The sequence below is a fragment of the Rhinoraja longicauda genome, chromosome 8 (assembly GCF_053455715.1).
Source record: "Rhinoraja longicauda isolate Sanriku21f chromosome 8, sRhiLon1.1, whole genome shotgun sequence".
Taxonomy (NCBI): Eukaryota; Metazoa; Chordata; class Chondrichthyes; order Rajiformes; family Arhynchobatidae; genus Rhinoraja; species Rhinoraja longicauda.
Genome location: NC_135960.1, coordinates 66,632,797 through 66,652,356, shown reverse-complemented (window position 1 = coordinate 66,652,356; position 19,560 = coordinate 66,632,797). Strand labels below are relative to the sequence as shown.

Genomic DNA, 19,560 nt, shown 5'->3' with positions numbered 1-19,560 from the left:
ACGCACCAACCAATGATCACCGTACACCAGTTCTGCCCTGCACAATAGGGATTATTTATAGAAGCCAATTAACCTATACACCTACACATCTTTGGAATGTGGGAGGAAAACGGAGCACCCGGAGAAAATCCACACAGTCACAGAGAGCATGTAGAAACTCACCCATAGTCAGGATCGGCCCCTGGTCTCCGACACTGTAAGGCAGCAACTCTACCGCTGTACCTCTGTGCCACAGGTTGCCACCACTGTGGTTGTGAGGTTAGAATTGTACTTGACAGCTGGTTTGAGCGTGGGGTTGGGATTGCATTTTGATTTAAAGTTGGGAATAGATTTAATTCAAGGAAAGTTAGATTAGACTGGGGTTTGCAGGCAGCAAGGCAGTCACTTTGCTTAATGTTTTAACCCCCACCTCTTCAACTCCCCCTCTTGCTTGCTTTGCAACTCTGGTCAACCTGGTTAATAGGTTAACCTTTACTTATCCTAAATCTTCTGCAGGCCGACACACCACTCCACCCATCAAACACAAGCTCACCAAGCCTGCAATTTGCTAGTAAGGTCCTGGAGCTCATTTCTGGAGGGGCGAAGATCAAGATTTAGTTGGAGGCACGCAAGGGGGCTGGAAGCTGACAGGCTGAGATTCTTCATAAAGAGAGAGGCTGAGATTCCTGGCTGGGGACCATTGCTCAGAGTGGAGAAGACACATCCAGTACAATGCAAATGTCCGTCCATGAGCTCTTAGTTTAGTTTAGAGATACAGCGTGGAAACAGGCCCTTCAGCCCACCAGTGATCCCCGCACATTAACACTATCCTACACACTAGGGACAATTTACATTTATACCAAGCCAAGTATCGTACAAACCTTTAGGTCTTTGGAGTGTGCGTGGAAACCGAAGGTCTTTGAGAAAACCCACGCAGGTCACGGGGAGAACGTACAAACTCCGTACAGACAAGCACCCGTAGTCAGGATCAAACCCGGGTCTCTGGCGCTGTAAGGCAGTAGCTCTACCGCTGCGCCACCGTGCCGCCCTACGATGGGTACAACACCCTACAATCTTTACAATGAGGGAAGCAATTGTCTCACCACCGCGTCACCAATCATAGAAACTGTGTTAACACTTGTCTGCAACCACAACTGGCCAAACCCTTAAGTACACAGAGGCTGTGTATGTGGATATACAATAAAATTCTTGTAAACTGACAGGATTTTGCAGCTTATTTTGCAAGACAAACTTATGCAGATTGGGTGATGAGGCTGGAAGCCAGTTCTGCACCAGAGAGCCAGGTTTTTAAAAAACTAGATTGCATTTCTTTCAATTACAATTAAATAGAACCACGATAAATCGAAAAGTCATTTGAGCATATTTTACATATTATAAATCCTTGTAAATGCTTGTAAATGCTTGTAAATAAATGGGCCAACTATTTGTCTGCACAAACAATATGTAAATAGAATGAGATGAGTTTAGCCTTTCACTCTGTACAAAGCCATGTGAGTATGTAGGTTAATTGACTGGGTAAATGTAAGAATTGTCCCAAGTGTGTGTAGGATAGTGTTAATGTGCGGGGATCGCTGGGCGGCACGGACTCGGTGGGCCGAAGGGCCTGTTTCCGCGCTGTATCTCTAAATCTAAAAAAAAATCTAAATCTAAATCTATTACTCATTCTGTGCGTGGTCAAGAAAGCCATTCATCCTTCAATGAGTTGCTTAAAGGTGATCTTTTTCCGGTTGTGGATTTTAGCTCTTGCTTAACATTTTTAAACAGAATGGTGGTAAAAGTGTAAAAATGTACTTTTGGCAAGGGGATAAGCCATTAACTGGCAAACAAGCTAAAGAGGCTGGAGTGCCCATGGCCATTCCTGGAAGCCTTCTATATCATAGCGTGCAGACTGCATCCTGCTTGTAGAGTCTTGGAGTGATACAGCGTGAAAACAGGCCCTTTGGCCTAACGTGCCCACACCGACCAAAATGTCCCATCTACACGAGTCCCACCTGCCTGCTTTTGGCCCATGTCCATCTAAACCTGCCCTATCCCAATACCTGTGCAAATGTTTCTTAAATGTTGTGATCGCACCTGCCTCAACTATCTCCTCTGGCAGCTCGTTCCATACACCATGTGTAAAAAAAGTTACCCCTCAGGTTCCTATTAAATTTGTACCCTCTCATGGTAAACCTATGTCCTCTGGTTCTCGAAATCTGACATATGACCTGTTACGTTGAGTAATCCCAGGCTGATGGGTAAAGGAGGATGAGGAAGAAGTTGTCCATGGACCTGCCTCCTCTGCAATGAATGACAAGCTGGAGCAGGCCACTGGACCCTTGTGACCTGCTCCTCTATTCAGTAAGATCGTGGCCACTCATCCTTCCTCATCACCCATTTTCTCCCAAAGAGGTTTGGTGTTTGCTGTGCAGTTTCCTGAGTTCAAATGGAGGGTTTTACTCACATTGTGCTCTCGTGAACATTAAACATCAAACCTGGGACAAGCGGTATGCAGGTTGACTGTCAGACTCCAGTACGATGCATTCTATGGGTTATGAAATGGAAGGACTACACAAGGACCTCATCGTGTTTGCTGGTCATTGAATACATGGCTGACATGTGAGCCAACTTCACATTACTGTCTTTTCCTGGCATTCCTCAACATGGTCGGTTAACAAAAATTGTCAGTTCCAGATTTCAAATTTACAAATGACCTTGCATTGATTGCAATATGTGAGAGTCTCAGATGGAACGTCTGCATATTTTGGATTGGGCACCGACCTACTTTAGTTGTAAAAGTTCTGATGCCAATTTGTGTGTTTACAATGCGACGGTGAACGGTCAGACAGGGAGAAAACTCAAAATGTGTGCACTTTATCAGTGGGTTACTGATGTTGTTTCCAAAAAGATTTTGATATCTTGACATTAGTTGCACTTTTGTACTGCAGAAAGCTAGATGTATGGCGGGAATGTTGCAGTGTATCTGGGAAGTTGTTTGGGGGACAGGCTCTTCAGACTTGATTTGTTTTCTTTACTGACACTGGGTGCCTTCCACACCAGGGCTTGCTATCAGAGATCCTCCGAAAGGAGGAAGATCCTAGAACAGCATCCCAGTCACTTCTTGTAAATCTAAGAGCCATGCAGAATTTCCTGAACCTTGCTGAGGCAGAGCGTGACCGAATCTACCAGGAGGAGAGAGAACGAAGCATGAATACAAACATCTCCGTGGTCTCGCCTTCAGCAGGCAGCCCAGGCACTTCTCGACCCTCTCAGGTACTTAAATCCAAAGTCCTCCATCAAACTTCTTCTTTTATTGATGCAGGAACTAACAGTAGACTTGCACACTTTAATTTTTTTTTTAAATTGACCATGCAGAATACATAAATGTAAACGGCCATCAAAGAAATTAAACCACCAAAATCAGCTGCATTTCTTTCAGTGCGTGTTGAAATATAATTTTTTTTTTTCCATTTCACAGTGATTTCCTTTGTGAAATTATCAGCGTCCATGGCTAGCATAACAATGATATTGATGGTATACAGAGCATACCAGGTTGATATACGTAATGATTAATAAAGAATGAGCTCAATTTCTGGAAGAATATTAAATTGATAATAATTGACAGTTTAGGGGCCTCTACCCATTTACTAATTTTTAGGAGAATTGGTTCTTCCCCTCTAAGAAATTTTGTTTTATCTACCTGTACATGCGCTGTTTTATCAGGTTTCCTCGTATCTTTTTTCCCCCCCCAATTAAATGTTTATTATTACTTGCCGTGGTTTGAGCAGCCTGCCTTAGTGAATTGGCAAACAGCATAAAAAGTGCTTCACTGTGTTTGCATGTCCTGTAGGATTGCTCTGTTCCTGAACAGCAATTATTTCTAATCACAATTAACCTGATTAGAATAATGGACAGGAAGTGTCTTCCGCAGCTAATGTAGTTTGGCATCAGCTGACTGAAATCCACTGATGATTTGTACACAGATGGCAGCTGAAAGCAGTTTTTACTTTAATTTTTTTTTGTTTTGGTTGGTTTCCCTCCTGATAGATCAAGACCTCTGTGTCAACTCCAGATCTTCTAGTCAAGGTGGAGAGCACAAATCTGAACATCACATCGATCATTTACGAGGAGATCCAGCAGGAGATGAAACGGGCCAAGGTCTCCCAAGCCTTGTTTGCAAAGGTGGCGGCAAATAAAAGTCAGGTGAGACTCACATTGATGTCCAGCGTCTCCTGTGATAATCCAGCAATGCCGTTCCTTCTGTCACAGCTGGACATTATCACAGTATGTTTGACCGCAATCTACCTTTAAAATATTTTCTTTGTGATTTTGCCAACGGCATCACACAAGGCAAATCAAGATCCCACTCCAAAATGCCACTTCCCTCCCTTGCTCCCAAATACAATTGTCAAGCTCTCATCTGGAGCATCTGGTGGGAGTTTCCTGAGGTAACCAGTGTTTGGCTCCAGAGGCCACTGAAATCGAATGATTCCTCTTTCAAATCCAGGGCGGATGCACAGAGCTGTTGGTAAGCAGAGAGCAAATTGGTTGATTTGGCCAGAGTGGGAATTCAGTTCAGAGAAGGTGCTGCTTATTGCAAACAGTAAAGATGGCGCGGCGGTAGAGTTGCTGCCTTTCAGTGCCAGAGACCTGGGTTCGATCCTGATTACGGGTGCTTTCTGTACGGAGTTTGCATGTTCTCCCCGTAACCTCCGTTGGTTTTCTCCGAGATCTTCGGTTTCCTCCCGCACTCCAAAGAAATACAGGTTTGTATGTTAATTGGCTTCGTATAAATGTAAATTGTCTCTAGTGTGTGTAGAATAGTGTTAATGTGTGGGGATCGCTGGTCGGTGTGGACTCGGTGGACCGAAGGGCCTGTTTCTGCGCTGTGTCTCTAAACTAAGCCGAAAAAAAAGTTTAACAACTATTAAACAAAGGTCAGTGATGGAAACCAGGGAATTATGTATTGGTCTATTATTGATGGGGAAATTACATGGCAGCGAGAGAGAATGCCTTGAAAATCTTCAGCTGGTTAGAGAGAGCCATCATGGATTTGAAAGAGTAGGTTGTGTGGGATAAACCTGGCTGAATGTTTTGAAAGGTTGACAAAAGTATTGGACAAAAGAATGTCTACAATTGTTTTTATGTGGACTTAGGGAAGGCATTTCAAAAACCCTAATCGCCAGCGACATTTAACTTACATTGGAACTGAGGGCAAGTTAGTCACCTGGTTAAGAATGGGATGAGTAGCACGAGACAGAGTCCAGGTATAATGGGCAGGTGCTCAGATCGATAGCATGAGCTCTGCAGAACCAGGGGCCACAGTTTAAGAATAAGGGGTAGGCCATTTTGACAGAGATAAGGAAAAACTTTTTCATTCAGAGAATTGTAAAGCTGTGGAATTCTCTGCCTCAGAAGGCAATGGAGGCCGATTCTCTGGAAGCTTTCAAGAGAGAGTTAGATACTCTTAATAGTTAGCGGAGTCAGGGGGTATGGGGAGAGGGCAGGAATGGGGTACTGATTGTGAATGATCAGGCATGATCACATTGAATGGTGGTGCTGGCTCGAAGGGCCGAATGGCCTATTCCTGCACCTATTGTCCATTGTCTATTGTCTATTAAAGTATCAACTGTTCACCAAATCTATTCACAACTTTGCTGGTGAGACAGAAAGGTCCAGGTTACATATGACAAAATGATAGGAGACATTATCCACCATGTAGATGGAATCATAGAATTCCAACTGCACTGAAGGGGCCATACAATTAATCAAGTCTTGAGGTAACTCTTGTCAGTGCTATTCCCCTGCACTAAAAATCATTTTTCCTCTCAGGCTTATCCAGTGTACTTTGGAAGGTAGACACTTTCCTTGGTGTAACTCAGCAGTTCAGGCAGCGTCTCTGGAGAAAAAGGATGGGCGAAGTTTCAGGTCGGAACCATTCTTCGGGCTCTTGATCAGACTCTTCTTCGGACTCCAGATACATCTCCCATCCTTTTTCTCCAGAGAGGCTGCCTGACCTGCAGAGTTACTCCAGCACTTTGTGTCTGTCTTCGGTATAAACCAGCATCTGCAGTTCCTCCCTTCACGTTCTTTTCAAGGTACTTTGATTTTGTTGCAACAAACTTATGGGCAACGAATTCTATATCTCAGCTGCACTTTGGTTAAAAGAGTTTTTCATCCAATCTCCCTTGGATCTTTGTCCCATGCTTTATGTCTATATCCCCTGGTCCAAAATTACCTTCTCGCTGTGCAATCTATCCAAAATAAAACAAGGTCAATCATGGTGGAACTGAAAATGAAAGAACAATACGCTCCAACCGGTAAAAAACCGTGAAGCAGAGAGCATCCCAAGGGAGCACAAGGATCATGTACATGCACACTATTTAAAATGTTCATATCTTGAAATGAACACACTTTTAGTTTAGTTTGGTTTAGAGATACAGTGTGGAAACAGGCCCTTTCAGCCCACCGGGTCCGCACCGACCAGCGATCCCCGCACATTAACACAATCCAAAATCCACTGAGGACCATTTTTACATTTACCAAGCCAATTAACCTAAAAGCCTGTACGTCTTTGGAGTGTGGGAGGAAACCGAAGATCTCGGAGAAAACCCACGCAGGTCACGGGGAGAACCTACAAACTCCATACAGACAGCACCCATAGTCAGGATCGAACACGGGTCTCCGGCGCTGCATTCGCTGTAAGGCAGGATCTCTACTGCTGTGCCACCGTGACCGCCCATACATCTGGTATGTGGAGAGCTGTTCTGAGCGCCACACCTTAGGGAGGAAGTATGGGCACAGGAGAGAGGGCAGAATAGAGGAATGATACATGGTCTTCAAAGGTTACAATAGAAGGACGAATCATGCAAGCTGAAGTTATGTTCGCTGAAATTTATAAAGTTAATGGGCTGACAAGTTTGGTTTATTATGGGAAATTAGTGAGATGAATGGAGAGAAATCATTTCCACTCTTTAGAGTATACTAGACCAAGTGGACTCGTTGGGCCCAAACCTCTCCTGCATTGGTGCAGCACCCTGTCCTCCCCCACTCCCCTCTCTCCTCAACCCCCCACCTCCCCCCTCCCTTCTCCCCCACTCCCCCCTTCCCCCCCTCCCTCCCTCCTCCCTCCTCCCCTCCCCCTCCCCTCCTTTTAAACTTTAAAACGTGAATAGCTTTAAAAATATAAGACCGATTTCAATAAAACTACTTGCATTATCACTAAAGTGACGATGGTGAGTAAGGTGGGCCTAAAATTGTCACACTATCGTGTACCGTTTTGGCTGAAGTTCAGTCACAAACAAGATAACAAACGGGAGTTTTAGTATGTAGATGACCACAGGTATCATCCAAATACTAGATGCAGGCCCTTCAAGATTGAAGTGGAGAATCAACCTTCTTCAAGTTAATGGTGGGATACGTTTTTAATGGTCTTGCACAGATGGCAAATATGTTGAACCAGTTGTGATTTTTCACAAGTGAAGTTGATGATTTTTTTGTGATCTAAAGCATTAAGGATTTTGGGGAAAAGGCTGGTAGTTATAGACAATAGACAATAGGTTCAGGAGGAGGCCATTCGGCCCTTTGAGCCAGCACCGCCATTCAATGTGATCATGGCTGATCATTCTCAATCAGTACCCCGTTCCTGCCTTCTCCCCATACCCCCTGACTCCGCTATCCTTAAGAGCTCTATCCAGCTCTCTCTTGAATGCATTCAGAGAATTGGCCTCCACTGCCTTCTGAGGCAGAGAATTCCACAGATTCACAACTCTCTGACTGAAAACGTTTTTCCTCATCTCAGTTCTAAATGGCCTACCCCTTATTCTTAAACTGTGGCCCCTGGTTCTGGACTCCCCCAACATTGGGAACGTGTTTCCTGCCTCTAACGTGTCCAACCCCTTAATAATCTTATACGTTTCGATAAGATCCCCTCTCGTCCTTCTAAATTCCAGTGTATACAAGCCTAGTCGCTCCAGTCTTTCAACATATGTAGTTGGAATTAGATCATGGTCAACCCATGATTTCCTTGAATAGTGGAAGTGGCTTGAAAAGGTAAATGTACGATTCCTGTTCCAGTGTTTCCCGTTCCTTTAAAGGAGGTGCACACTCATCATATTTGCATTTATTTTTGTGGATCACTGGTTTTTGTGCAGTTGTTGAAGAATGGTGTATGCTTCGTGTTATAATTTCATGATGAATCGTAATTCTAAAATCAAGATCCATTCGAATCATCAATTTCAAATATATCTGTCTGGACATGGGATTGTTCATTTACACCTAAGGTATAGCTACTTAAATCGCAATGGTTTACAATATTGTAGCTACTGAAGGCCAAACTTTGACCAGCTCTGGTTTGTGGTTATATATCTCCCTATATTTTCCTTCACATAGTGCAATGGGATGAAGTGAAGGTAATGAGCTCCAGTATTATACAAGGTTCACACTGGATCCAGTGGCATCAAATGACTCCAGCCATTACAAAGGCTAATCTCTGTCCATGTGATAAATGGCTTCCTCTTTGCCTTTTGACTTCGTTCATTGTGAAGTATTCTGATTCGGAAATTCAAGGATCAGTGTACATCACAAGAGCAAAATTATCTCATAATCAGCACCGGGTAACAATGCGACCATTACCTCAAGCATTAAGACCTTAATGCATTAATAGCACCGTTCGCTCTGGGATGTTGGTCCCTTATGAGAATTTCTGCTCAAACAGTACGGATTCAGAAGCAAAACAAACACATGCCTAAGATTATCATTATTTACTAAGCAAAATAAATGCCTATATATGTTATATTGTAATAAATATAATATTTCAGAACTGTTTTTAACCATAATGTAATATCAAGATTCAAATGGTGATTATGCGCTGTTTGACATGCACCTAACCCTAATCTTGGGGCGGCACGGTGGCGCAGCGGTAGAGTTGCTGCCTTATAGCGAATGCAGCGCCGGAGACTCAGGTTCGATCCTGACTACGGGCGCCGTCTGTACGGTGTTTGTACGTTCTCCCCGTGACCTGCGTGGGTTTTCCCCGAGATCTTCGGTTTCCTCCCACACTCCAAAGACGTACAGGTATGTAGGTTAATTGACTGGGTAAATGTAAAAATTGTCCCTAGTGTGTGATAGTGTTAGTGTGCAGGGATCGCTGGGCGGCGCGAACTCAGTGGGCCGAAGGGCCTGTTTCCGCGCTGTATCTCTAAATCTAAAAAAATCTAACCTGCGCTTTCTACTGTGGCTGCCACTACAGACAGGACGCACTCGGTCACTGTTGGGCTCCCTCCCCTTCACCCGCCTGCTGCTGCTTCTCCCCGTCTGTGTCACTTTGTCCGGTCCCAGCTGGACCTCTGCCCCCCCCCCCCACTCAGCGCCTCCTTCTCCCCCAGAGTGGCCGACATACTCTACCTTGGAAGTGGCAGCAGGTGAGAGGGGAGGGAGCTCCATGGTGACCGACTGCATCTTGTAGTTGGCAGCGCCTTGAAGAAAGCACCTCTGGCCTGGGGCTGCAACAACCGGTGAAGAAAGACTCACTGATACAAGACCAGCGGCATTGGCGCCCGGTTTTAATGTGAAACAACACAAAGTGCTGAAGTAACTCAGCGGCTGAATCAGTTTGAGGATGGGTCCCGACGTCGCCGATCCATATTCTCCAGAGATGTCGCTTTACCCTCTGAGTACTCCAGCACTTTGTGTCCTTTTGTGTATTAACCATCATCTGCAGATCTGTGTTTCAACTGCATGCAATGATAATACCGTAATCGGTTATAACCTTAATCGGACAATCACCAATTGCGATCACCATCCTCACCCCTTCCCATGGCCCGTTATAACGAGGGTTCACTGCATTTTCCATTCTCCTGATCTAATCTAGTCACGATTTCGGATGGACGTTCGATTCCATTGACTGAGAGATTGCATCAGGGAAATTGACAATTCCTCAGGCTCTCAGAACATCACTCACCCTCTAGGGTGGTATGCTTTTAAACAAACTTGCCCAGTTGTGGGTTTACATGCAGTTCAATTTCGGGGTGTACTAGATTGATTCCAATATCTTTCACTCCCTGTTGGAATCACTGTTGATCTGATCCAGTTCTTGCCCAAGTGGTATCTTGGATTAGACGAAGAGTGGATTGGCTGTGGTGGACATGGTCTAATTTGGACAGTTTTTGAATTGTCAGTTAGACTGTATTAATTGGTCTAATCTAATCAGACAGACTGTAAATGCACCCGGTTGTGAATTGGATGGATGTTCCGGATTTTACTGGTGAGAATTATCTAGCATTTTGAACTGTGAGGATTTTGAATTGTATGGAAAGTGATTTAGATGGGATGTAAGAAAATATTTATTCACAAAATGCTGGAGTAACTCAGCAGGTCAGGCAGCATCTCAGGAGAGAAGGAATGGGTGACGTTTCGGGTCGAGACCCTTCTTCAGACTGATGGGATGTAAAGTATACCTATTGTGAATTGGGCTTGGATTGAATTGAGCGAATTGTGTGATGGAATTGGGATGGGTAAAATTGGATTTAAAGTGTATGAATTTGACAGGGTGCGGTTAACTTTATATTGTTTAAATTGGATGGGCTGTGTGTATGATGGATGGGATATAAATTGGATGGGTGTGATAATTTGACAGGATGTGAATTAAATAACCTAACCGTGTGAGAGGGAGGGAGGGAGGATTGGGAGGATTGGGCAGGATGTGTATTTAGCTTGGTACGAGTTGTAATTCTGCTTGTGCAATTCAAAATATTTTGAATTGGGCAGTGCACAGATCATGCATTATGTACATTGGACAGGGTACAAATCAATCAGTGTAAATGAAGGTGCGGATGTCAAACAAGGTTATTGGATTGGGTGTGAATCATTATGGTTAGAACTGGTTCGGGCTGTAAATCCAGTGTGGTGTCAATCAGACAGAATGTATATTAGATTTTAAATTTGGGCATGGTGTTTTTCTTCAATTTGCTTTTCATTTGCATCTGGACATCGCTGGCAAAGGCAACATGTATTGCCCGATCCCTCGTTGCCTCGAGAGATGGCGGTGAGCAGCCAACTTTACTGCAGCTGTTCTGTTGAGAGTTGTAGGATGTAGACCAAAATGGTAATGAAGGGCAATGATGAAAGACAATGATATATTGGAAGTAGATTAAGTTTGGACAGTGTGTGACCAGGAGGGGATCTCGTAGGTAGCGGTGATGTGCGCACGTGCCAGATTTACGACATGCTGTTGGAGTAGCCAGGAGAGTAACTGCGTGTATATGTTGGAGATGACAGTCACTGCAGCCATTGTGCACCAGTGATGGAGGAGATAAATATCTTTATGTAATGTCAATCTGTCACTCTTGACTTGTGCCTTGAAGGCTTTGGATGTGGAGAAGATGTTGGATGTGGAGAAGATGTTGGATGTGGAGAGGATGTTGGATGTGGAGAGGATGTTGGATGTTGGATGTGGACAGGATGTTTCCACTAGTGGGAGAGTCTGGGACTAGAGGTCACAGCCTCAGAATTAAAGGACGTTCTTTTAGGAAGGAGATGAGGAGAAATTCCTTTAGTCAGAGGGTGGTGAATCTGTGGAATTCTTTGCCACAGAAGGCTGTGGAGGCCAAGTCAGTGGATAGTTTTAAGGCAGAGATAGATAGATTCTTGATTAGTATGGGTGTCAGGGGTTACGTGGAGAGGATAGGAGAATGGGGTTCGGAGGGAGAGATAGATCAGCCATGATTGAACGGCGGAATAGACTTGACGGGCCGAATGGCCTAATTCTGCTCCAATTCCTTATGATGTTATGAATGTCTGGATGGGCATCATTTGGCAACGGACACAAACAGCCTGTCTAACCCGCACTAGTAGCCATGGTTGCTCCAATTTAGCTTCTGTTCAATGGTAAGCCCCAGGGTATGGATTGTGATGGTCTTGGTGATGATAATAGGTCAAGAGTAGGTGGTTAAAACACTTTCTTATTGGAAATTATCATTGTCTAGTACTTAAGTGGTGCAAATACTATTTTTTATTTATCAGCCCTTACCTGAACAATGTTTGGTCTTTCTGATGCTGGCGACAGACAGCTTCTCCTGGCAAGGTTGCAAACTATAGAGTTATCTGACCTAATCTGACACCATTGAGATAATAATCTGCCTCCTTATTTTTGCCGCCAAAGTGGATAACCTCACATTTATGCAGTATAATGTAGATAAATGTGAGGTTATCCACTTTGGCGGCAAAAATAAGGAGGCAGATTATTATCTCAATGGTGTCAGATTAGGTAAAGGGGAAGTGCAACGAGACCTTGGTGACCTTGTACACCAGTCACTGAAAGTAAGCATGCAGGTGTAGCAGGCAGTGAAGAAAGCTAATGGCATGTTGGCCTTCATAACGAGAGGATTTGAGTACAGGAGCACAGAAGTCCTTCTGCAGTTGTATAGGGCCCTGGTGAGACCACATCTAGAGTATTGTGTGCAGTTTTGGTCTCCTAATTTGAGGAAGTACATCCTTGCTATTGAGGCAGTGCAGCGTAGGTTCACGAGGTTAATCCCTGGGATGGAGGGACTGTCGTATGAGGAAAGATTGGAAAGACTAGGCTTGTATTCACTGGAGTTTAGAAGGATGAGAGGGGATCTTATAGTGACGTATAACATTATAAAAGGACTAGACAAGCAAGATGCAGGAAAAATGTTCCCAATGTTGGGGGAGTCCAGAACCAGGGGACAGTCTAAGAATAAAGGGGAGGTCATTTAAAAATGAGGTGAGAAGAAACATTTTCGACCAGAGAGTTGTCAATTTGTGGAATTCACTGCCACAGAAGGCAGTGGAGGCCAATTCACTGGATGAATTTAAAAGAGAGTTGGATAGAGCTCTAGGGGCTAGTGGAATCAAAGGATATGGGGAGATGGCAGGCACAGGTTACTGATTGTAGATTTATTCACAAAATGCTGGAGTAACTCAGCAGGTCAGGCAGCATCTCGGGAGAGAAGGAATGGGTGACGTTTCGGGTCATGCATCTGCCCACTCACACAACCATCCCGAGATGCTGCCTGACCTGCTGAGTTACTCCAGCATTTTGTGAATAAATCGATTTGTACCAGCATCTGCAGTTATTTTCTTATACTACTGATTGTAGATGATCAGCCATGATCACAATGAATGGCGATGCTGGCTCAAAGGGCCAAATGGCCTCCTCCATCACCTATTTTCTATGTTTCTATGTTTCTCTGCACACAGAAGCAGGTCTTATGGCCCACCATGTCCATGGTGACTATTGCACCCATCTTTCCTCATCGTATTTAGCCATATTATGTCCATAAGCTCCTAGCCTTGGGAATTCAAGTAATTGTCGAGATGTTTCTCAAAGATAGAGTAACTCATCCCTACCTTGTCAAAGGCAATTAGGAATGGGTAATATTATTGATCAGCGAGCATCTCCACTTCTCATTGATAAAGCAACTAAAGATGGTTGGGTCCAGAACACCTGGGTTGGGTTGATCTTCAACAAACACAACCATCTTCCTTTGTCCAAGGTACAGTTTCAAACATTGTACAATTTTGCCTTTGTTGCTGCACTGGGTCAAGTGCTTCAGCCAATGCACAAGGCAAGTCACTCTCACTTAACTTCAAGAAATCAGCCACTGGGCCTGAGCAGTCCCAGTCAAATGCAGGAACAGTGATCATGGAAGGATTACAAATAATCTGTAAATCATGCATAACGTTAATTGATTGGAGTCTGAATCATACCAATAAATATCAAACAGATTCTAAATCATACTCAATGTAAATCAAACGGCCTCAGTCAGTCTGAAGAAGGGTCTCGACCCGAAACATCACCCATTCCTTTTCTCCAGGGATGCTGCCTGACCCGTTGAGTTACTCCAGCATTTTGTGTCTATCTTCGGTGTAAACCAGCATCTGCAATTCCACCTTATAGTTATTTCATTTAGGATGTTAATCATGTAGTGTGTGATGTGGTATCATTTGCACAGTGTGTAAATCAAACTGAGAATAAATCATGTAGGGTGTAAATCACTTGGAAGTGCAAATTATGTCAGACAAGTGGACTATAATATCATATTGGGTTTAAATCAAGCAGACCGTAAATTGAATGAAGTGCAAATCATCTAATGTGCAAAACAAATGAACTGTATATCATGCAGGGTAAATTAATGGTGTGTAAATGACACAGATTCAAAACCAAGTAAATTGTAAATCATCCAATCTGGTCAATTCAATGAAGTGTTATCGAACAAGGAGAAAATTGGATAGAGCTTAAACTAGACAGGGTGTAAATCAAATAGCTATATATCTTGCAGAAAGCAAATTAAACTAAATTAACTTCATGGAGTGTAAATCAAATGGGCTGTAAATTATGCAGGTTGTAAATCAGAAGGAGTAAATGGTACAGAGTATGAATTGAGTTGAGTGTAAAACATAAAGTGTGTAAATCAAGTGGACTGGAGCTCGTTGTGTGTGCAAAAGAGACACTAAATCATTCAGTGTGTAATTTGTGCAGTGTTTAAACTGGAAGGAATGTAAATTGGACTGGAAGTTATGCTGGGTGTAACTTGAATGAACTGCAAACTACAATTAGTAATATGAGTAGTCTGTAAATTGCACACTGCGTAAAACAAATGGACTGAAAACTATTCAGAGTGCAAATTGAATGGAGTACAAATTGAGCAGGCTGTAAATCAAATGATTTGTACCATCAAACAGGGTCTCAATCAAAAAAAGTACAGATTGTGCAAATTGGAAGGAATGTAAATCATATGGAGCGTAAAACAAATGGATGTTAAATCATGCGGAATATTTAAAGGACTAAAGGTCTCTAAACTGTATAGAGTGTAAAATTTAATAATGGTGTAAAGCGTTCACTACTTACATCAAATGGACTATAAATCTTATGGTTAGGAAATAGGTTGTAGTCCAAGGTGTGCAGATCACAAACTGATGAGAGTGAAAATCACACCATATATACCTCAAATAGATAACAAATTATAGAGTGTACAAACTGGATGCATTATAAATTGTAGAAGTGTTTACATTGCACGTGAACCATACAGTGTGTAAATTGGATGGAGTATAAATTGTAAGGCGGTGAGTTAGATGGGGCATTAATCGACCACTGTATGATATAAAGGGACTGCAAATTAGCCAGAGTAGAAATCAAATGAAATGCAGTTTGTCCAGAGTGTAAATCAAATGGATTTGTAAACGGTGCAGGTCTTAAATCAGATGGAGCCTCCGTCATAGAAGGTGTAAATTGGATGGATTGGGTTTGATACAGGATGTGCATTGTCAATTGTACAACGAGTTAATGAGATGGTCTGTAATTCATACAGGATTTACAGCTACAGGATTTCATTTTCATGGAGCATAAATTATGCGAGATGTAAATCAAAAATTGAGAGATTAAGCAGACAGATTTTATAGTCCACAAGTTCAAAGAATGAGAGTTAATCTCACTGAAACATTCAAAGTTCTTACGGGGCGTAACAAGGTAGATGCAGGAGTCAGTAATGGGTGGATGGAAATGAGAAGATGTTTGTTCACCCAGACTGGAGTGAATATTTTGAGTTCAATATCCAATGGTTGAGTATATTTACGACAGACATCAGTAGATTGTTGGACATTTAAGGACATGGGGATATGAGAAAAGTATAGTGAAGTGGTGCTGAAGTTGAAGATCATCCATGATTTTGCAGAGGGGCAGAGCAGATACCAAGGCCAAAAGCTCTACTTGTGCTTCTGCCTATCAGTCATAGAAACAGGCAGCATGGAAACAGGCCCTATGGCCCAACTCATCAATGCCAACCAAGATGCCCCAACCAACGTCCCTAACTTCAGATGGTTCCTCTGTCCCTCTCTTTCCCCTCCCCCTTCCCAGTTCTCCCACTAGTCTTCCCGTCTCCTACTACATCCTATCTTTGTCCCGCCCCCTCCCGTGACATCAGTCTGAAGAAGTGTCTCGACCCAAAACCTCACCCACTCCTTCTCTCCCGAGATGCTGCCTGACCCGCTGAGTTACTCCAGCATTTTGTGTCTGCCCCAACTAAGCTCGTCCCATTTGCCTGTCACTCATGTACTTGTCCAGATGTCTTTTAAATGTTGTTATTGTACCTGCCCACTCTGGCAGTTCGTTCTGGAAACCCACCATGCTCTGTTTGGAAAAGGTTGCCTCTGAGGATCCTGTTAAATCTTTGCCCTCACACCTTAAATCTATGCTCTCTAGTTCTTGCTTTCCTTACCATGGGATAAAGATTGTGTAATCACTGAAACCCTTTCCCTCATGATTTTATACACCTCTCTAAGATCAGCCCTCAGCCTCCTGCACTCCAAGGAATAAATTCCTATCCTGCCCCAACATCTCCCTGTAACTCAGTCCCTTGAGTCTTGGCCCAATCCTCACAAATCCTCTCAGTGCTCTTTCCAGCTTAATGGCATCTCTCTTATTGGAAGGTGATCAAAAGTGAACACAATACTCCAAGTGTGGTCTCACCAACGTCTTGTACAACTGTAACATAATGTCCTATTTTCTTTACTCAGGGAGCCAACACACCAACCTGGAGTCCCATTTGCTGCCCCAGAATCGCCTGTCCGTCCCCCAAACTGATGAGTCTCCTATCACTATAGCCCTGCCTCACTTCACTCTACCTTACTCTGCTGCAGAGCCAGGTCTGGTGCCAGGGACCTGGCAGCTGCTGCTACACCTCTGAACGGTCGTTCCCTCCCAATACCATCCCAAAGGGTTCACTTGTTGTTGAGAGAATGGGCCCTGGGGGTTCCTGCACTCTCTGCCTACACCATTGCTAGTGGGCACCCATCTATTCTCTTGCCGTACCTTGCGTGTGACCGCCTCACTATAACTCCTGTCTATGAGGCCCTCCATGGATGTTTGTGAGGTTGTCCATTTTAAAAGATAGTTCGATATAGGTTTTTGGGCTAAAGGAACCAAGGGCTATGGGGAAAAAGCAGGAACGGGGTACTGATTTTAGATGATCTGCCATGATCATATTGAATGGTGGTGCTGGCTCGTAGGCCCGAATGGGCTACTCCTGCACCTATTTTCTATGTCCAGCTACAGCACCAGTTCCCTCATGTGGTCAGTCGGGAGCTGTGGATGGAAGAACTTCCCCAGCGACACTGGGAATCTCCCTGACTTCCCAAATCATGCAGCAGGAGCAATGTGATGCCCCAACTGCCAGCCCCGACTGCACTAAGACCAAGGAAGAGTGACAAAGCCTTATCTCACCGTTACCCTCCGCTCAGCCTCCTGGCCGAAGCCTCACAAGTCAAAGCCTCACCCTCATGCACAGCACTCGCACCTCAACGCACAGCTCCTCCCAAACCAGCCACTCCCAATAGGCCGCTCCACCTGCCTTTCACACACCAGTGGGAGCAGTCACTCCTGGACACTTAACATCTCCAGTTCTGCTCCTCCTTCCCTTATGTTCAAATGGATGCTAAATAGTCGAGGGTATAAATTAGATGGCATCTAAGTCATACAGATTATTAGTTGAATTGGCCGGTAACTTTGCAGGTGAAAATCTCACGAACGGTATTTCATGCAGGATAGAAATGAATGGAGGGTCAGTTATGCAGGGTTACAATCGGGAGAGCTGTAAATGTAGAGGTTTAGTTTAGAGGAGATACAGCGCGGAAACAGGCCCATCAGCCTACCGAATCCGTGCTGACTGGCGATCCCCACACACTAACACTATCCCACACACACACACACACACACACACACACACACACACACACACACACACACACACACACACACACACACACACACACACACACACACACACACACACACACACACACACACACACACACACACACACACACACACACACACACACACAGTGGGGACAGTTTACAATTTTACCATGGCAATTAGCCTACAAACCTGTACGTCTTTGGAGTGTAGGAGGAAACTGGAGCTTCCGGGGAAAAGCCAAGCAGGTCACGGGGGGAATGTACAAACTCCGTACAGACAGCAGCCGTTGTCAGGATCGAACCCGGGTCTCTGGCGCTGCAAGGCAGCAGCTCGAAGGCTGCACCACTGTGCTGCTCCAGGTTTTGGATTGGATGGGAGGGGGTAAACCACACAGAGCATAAATCCCAGCTCTGTTGAAGGATCTTTGAACTGAAGCATGAACTCTTTTTCTCTTTCCATTGATGCTGCTTGATTTGCTGAGTGTTTGCCATTGTTTTTAAGTTTTTATTTTACATCTGCAGTTTTTTTTTGCCAAGTGTTAGTTGTTCAGGGTGGAAATCCATTGCACTGTAGATTATATGGTGTAAATTGGATGGAGTTAAATCATACATCGCGTAAAGTGGATTGAGTGCAAATCTTTAAGGTTGTAAATCAAATGGGCTATAAATGATACAACTTGTAAATCAGATTGATTGAATATTATATAAGGAGTAATTGGATGCAGTCCAAAAAATAAATGGACTGTATACCCATCAACAAAGCACAAAGTGCTGGAGGAACTCAGCGGATCAGGCAGCCTCTGCAGAGGTAATGGACAGACAACGTTTTGGCTTCCGACTGATCCCGGTATGATTTACAGTCTATTTATTTTGCATTATTGATATTCTGTCACATTTACAATCTGAGGGATTTAGAGTCTATCCAATTTTGATTTACAGCCTATTTGATATTCACCTTGTGTGATTTGCACAACACCCAGTTTAAATTACCCGCTCCAACTCTGGTTTGTTTAACTTGTATTCAGTCTGATTTATACCCTTTCCGATTTGTACCCTGTATAGTTTGCATTCAATGTGTTTTAAACCCTCTGTCAGTTCCAGGCCATTTGATTTATACAACATCCAGTTTACATGCTCTAAGATTTGGAGTTCATTTCACTTACAATTTAATATCACCTTGATTAACACCCTCTATAATTGATAAACCATCCAGTTTACTTAGAGAATGATTGGGAGTCCATTTGATTTGTGTCCTGCTACACCATCTATGATTAATACCCTGTCCAATTTATGGTTTACACCATTCATGATATTTTCCCTGTACAATTAATGCTCCATTTACTTTACACACTGAAGGATTAACATCTGCTCAATGTATATTCTTTTTGATATGTACTGTGATGGGTATACACACACAACTGCAAATGCTGGAATATTGAGCAAAAAGCAAACTTCAGTGGAAGAACTCATTGGGTCAGGCAGCATCTGATGAAAGAATGGATAGACTGGGTTTATATTCACTGGAATTTAGAAGGATGAGAAGGGATCTTATAGAAACATATAAAATTCTTAAGGGATTGGACAGGCTAGATGCAGGAAACATGTTCCCCATGTTGGGGAGTCCAGAACCAGGGGTCACAGTGTAAGAATAAGGGGTAGGCCATTTAGGACTGAGATGAGGAAAACTTTTTTCACCCAGAGAGTTGTGAATCTGTGGAATTCTCTGCCACAGAAGGCAGTGGAGGTCAATTCATGGGATATTTTCAAGAGAGAGTTAGATATAGCTCTTTGAGCTAATGGAATTAAGGGATATGGGGAAAAAGCAGGAATGAGGTCCTGATTTTGGATGATCAGCCATGATCATAT

At 43.6% G+C, this 19,560-nt stretch overlaps 1 protein-coding gene across 1 annotated transcript in view; it reads left to right on the top strand.

Moving 5' to 3' along the window:
• Nucleotides 1-19,560, top strand: part of satb2 (SATB homeobox 2) — a 205,688-nt gene that overhangs the window by 84,168 nt on the left and 101,960 nt on the right. The window contains exons 8-9 of the mRNA XM_078404577.1: nucleotides 3,040-3,252; nucleotides 4,027-4,182. Of these exons, the coding sequence (XP_078260703.1) occupies nucleotides 3,040-3,252; nucleotides 4,027-4,182 (369 nt within the window). The remainder of the gene's footprint in view (nucleotides 1-3,039; nucleotides 3,253-4,026; nucleotides 4,183-19,560) is intronic.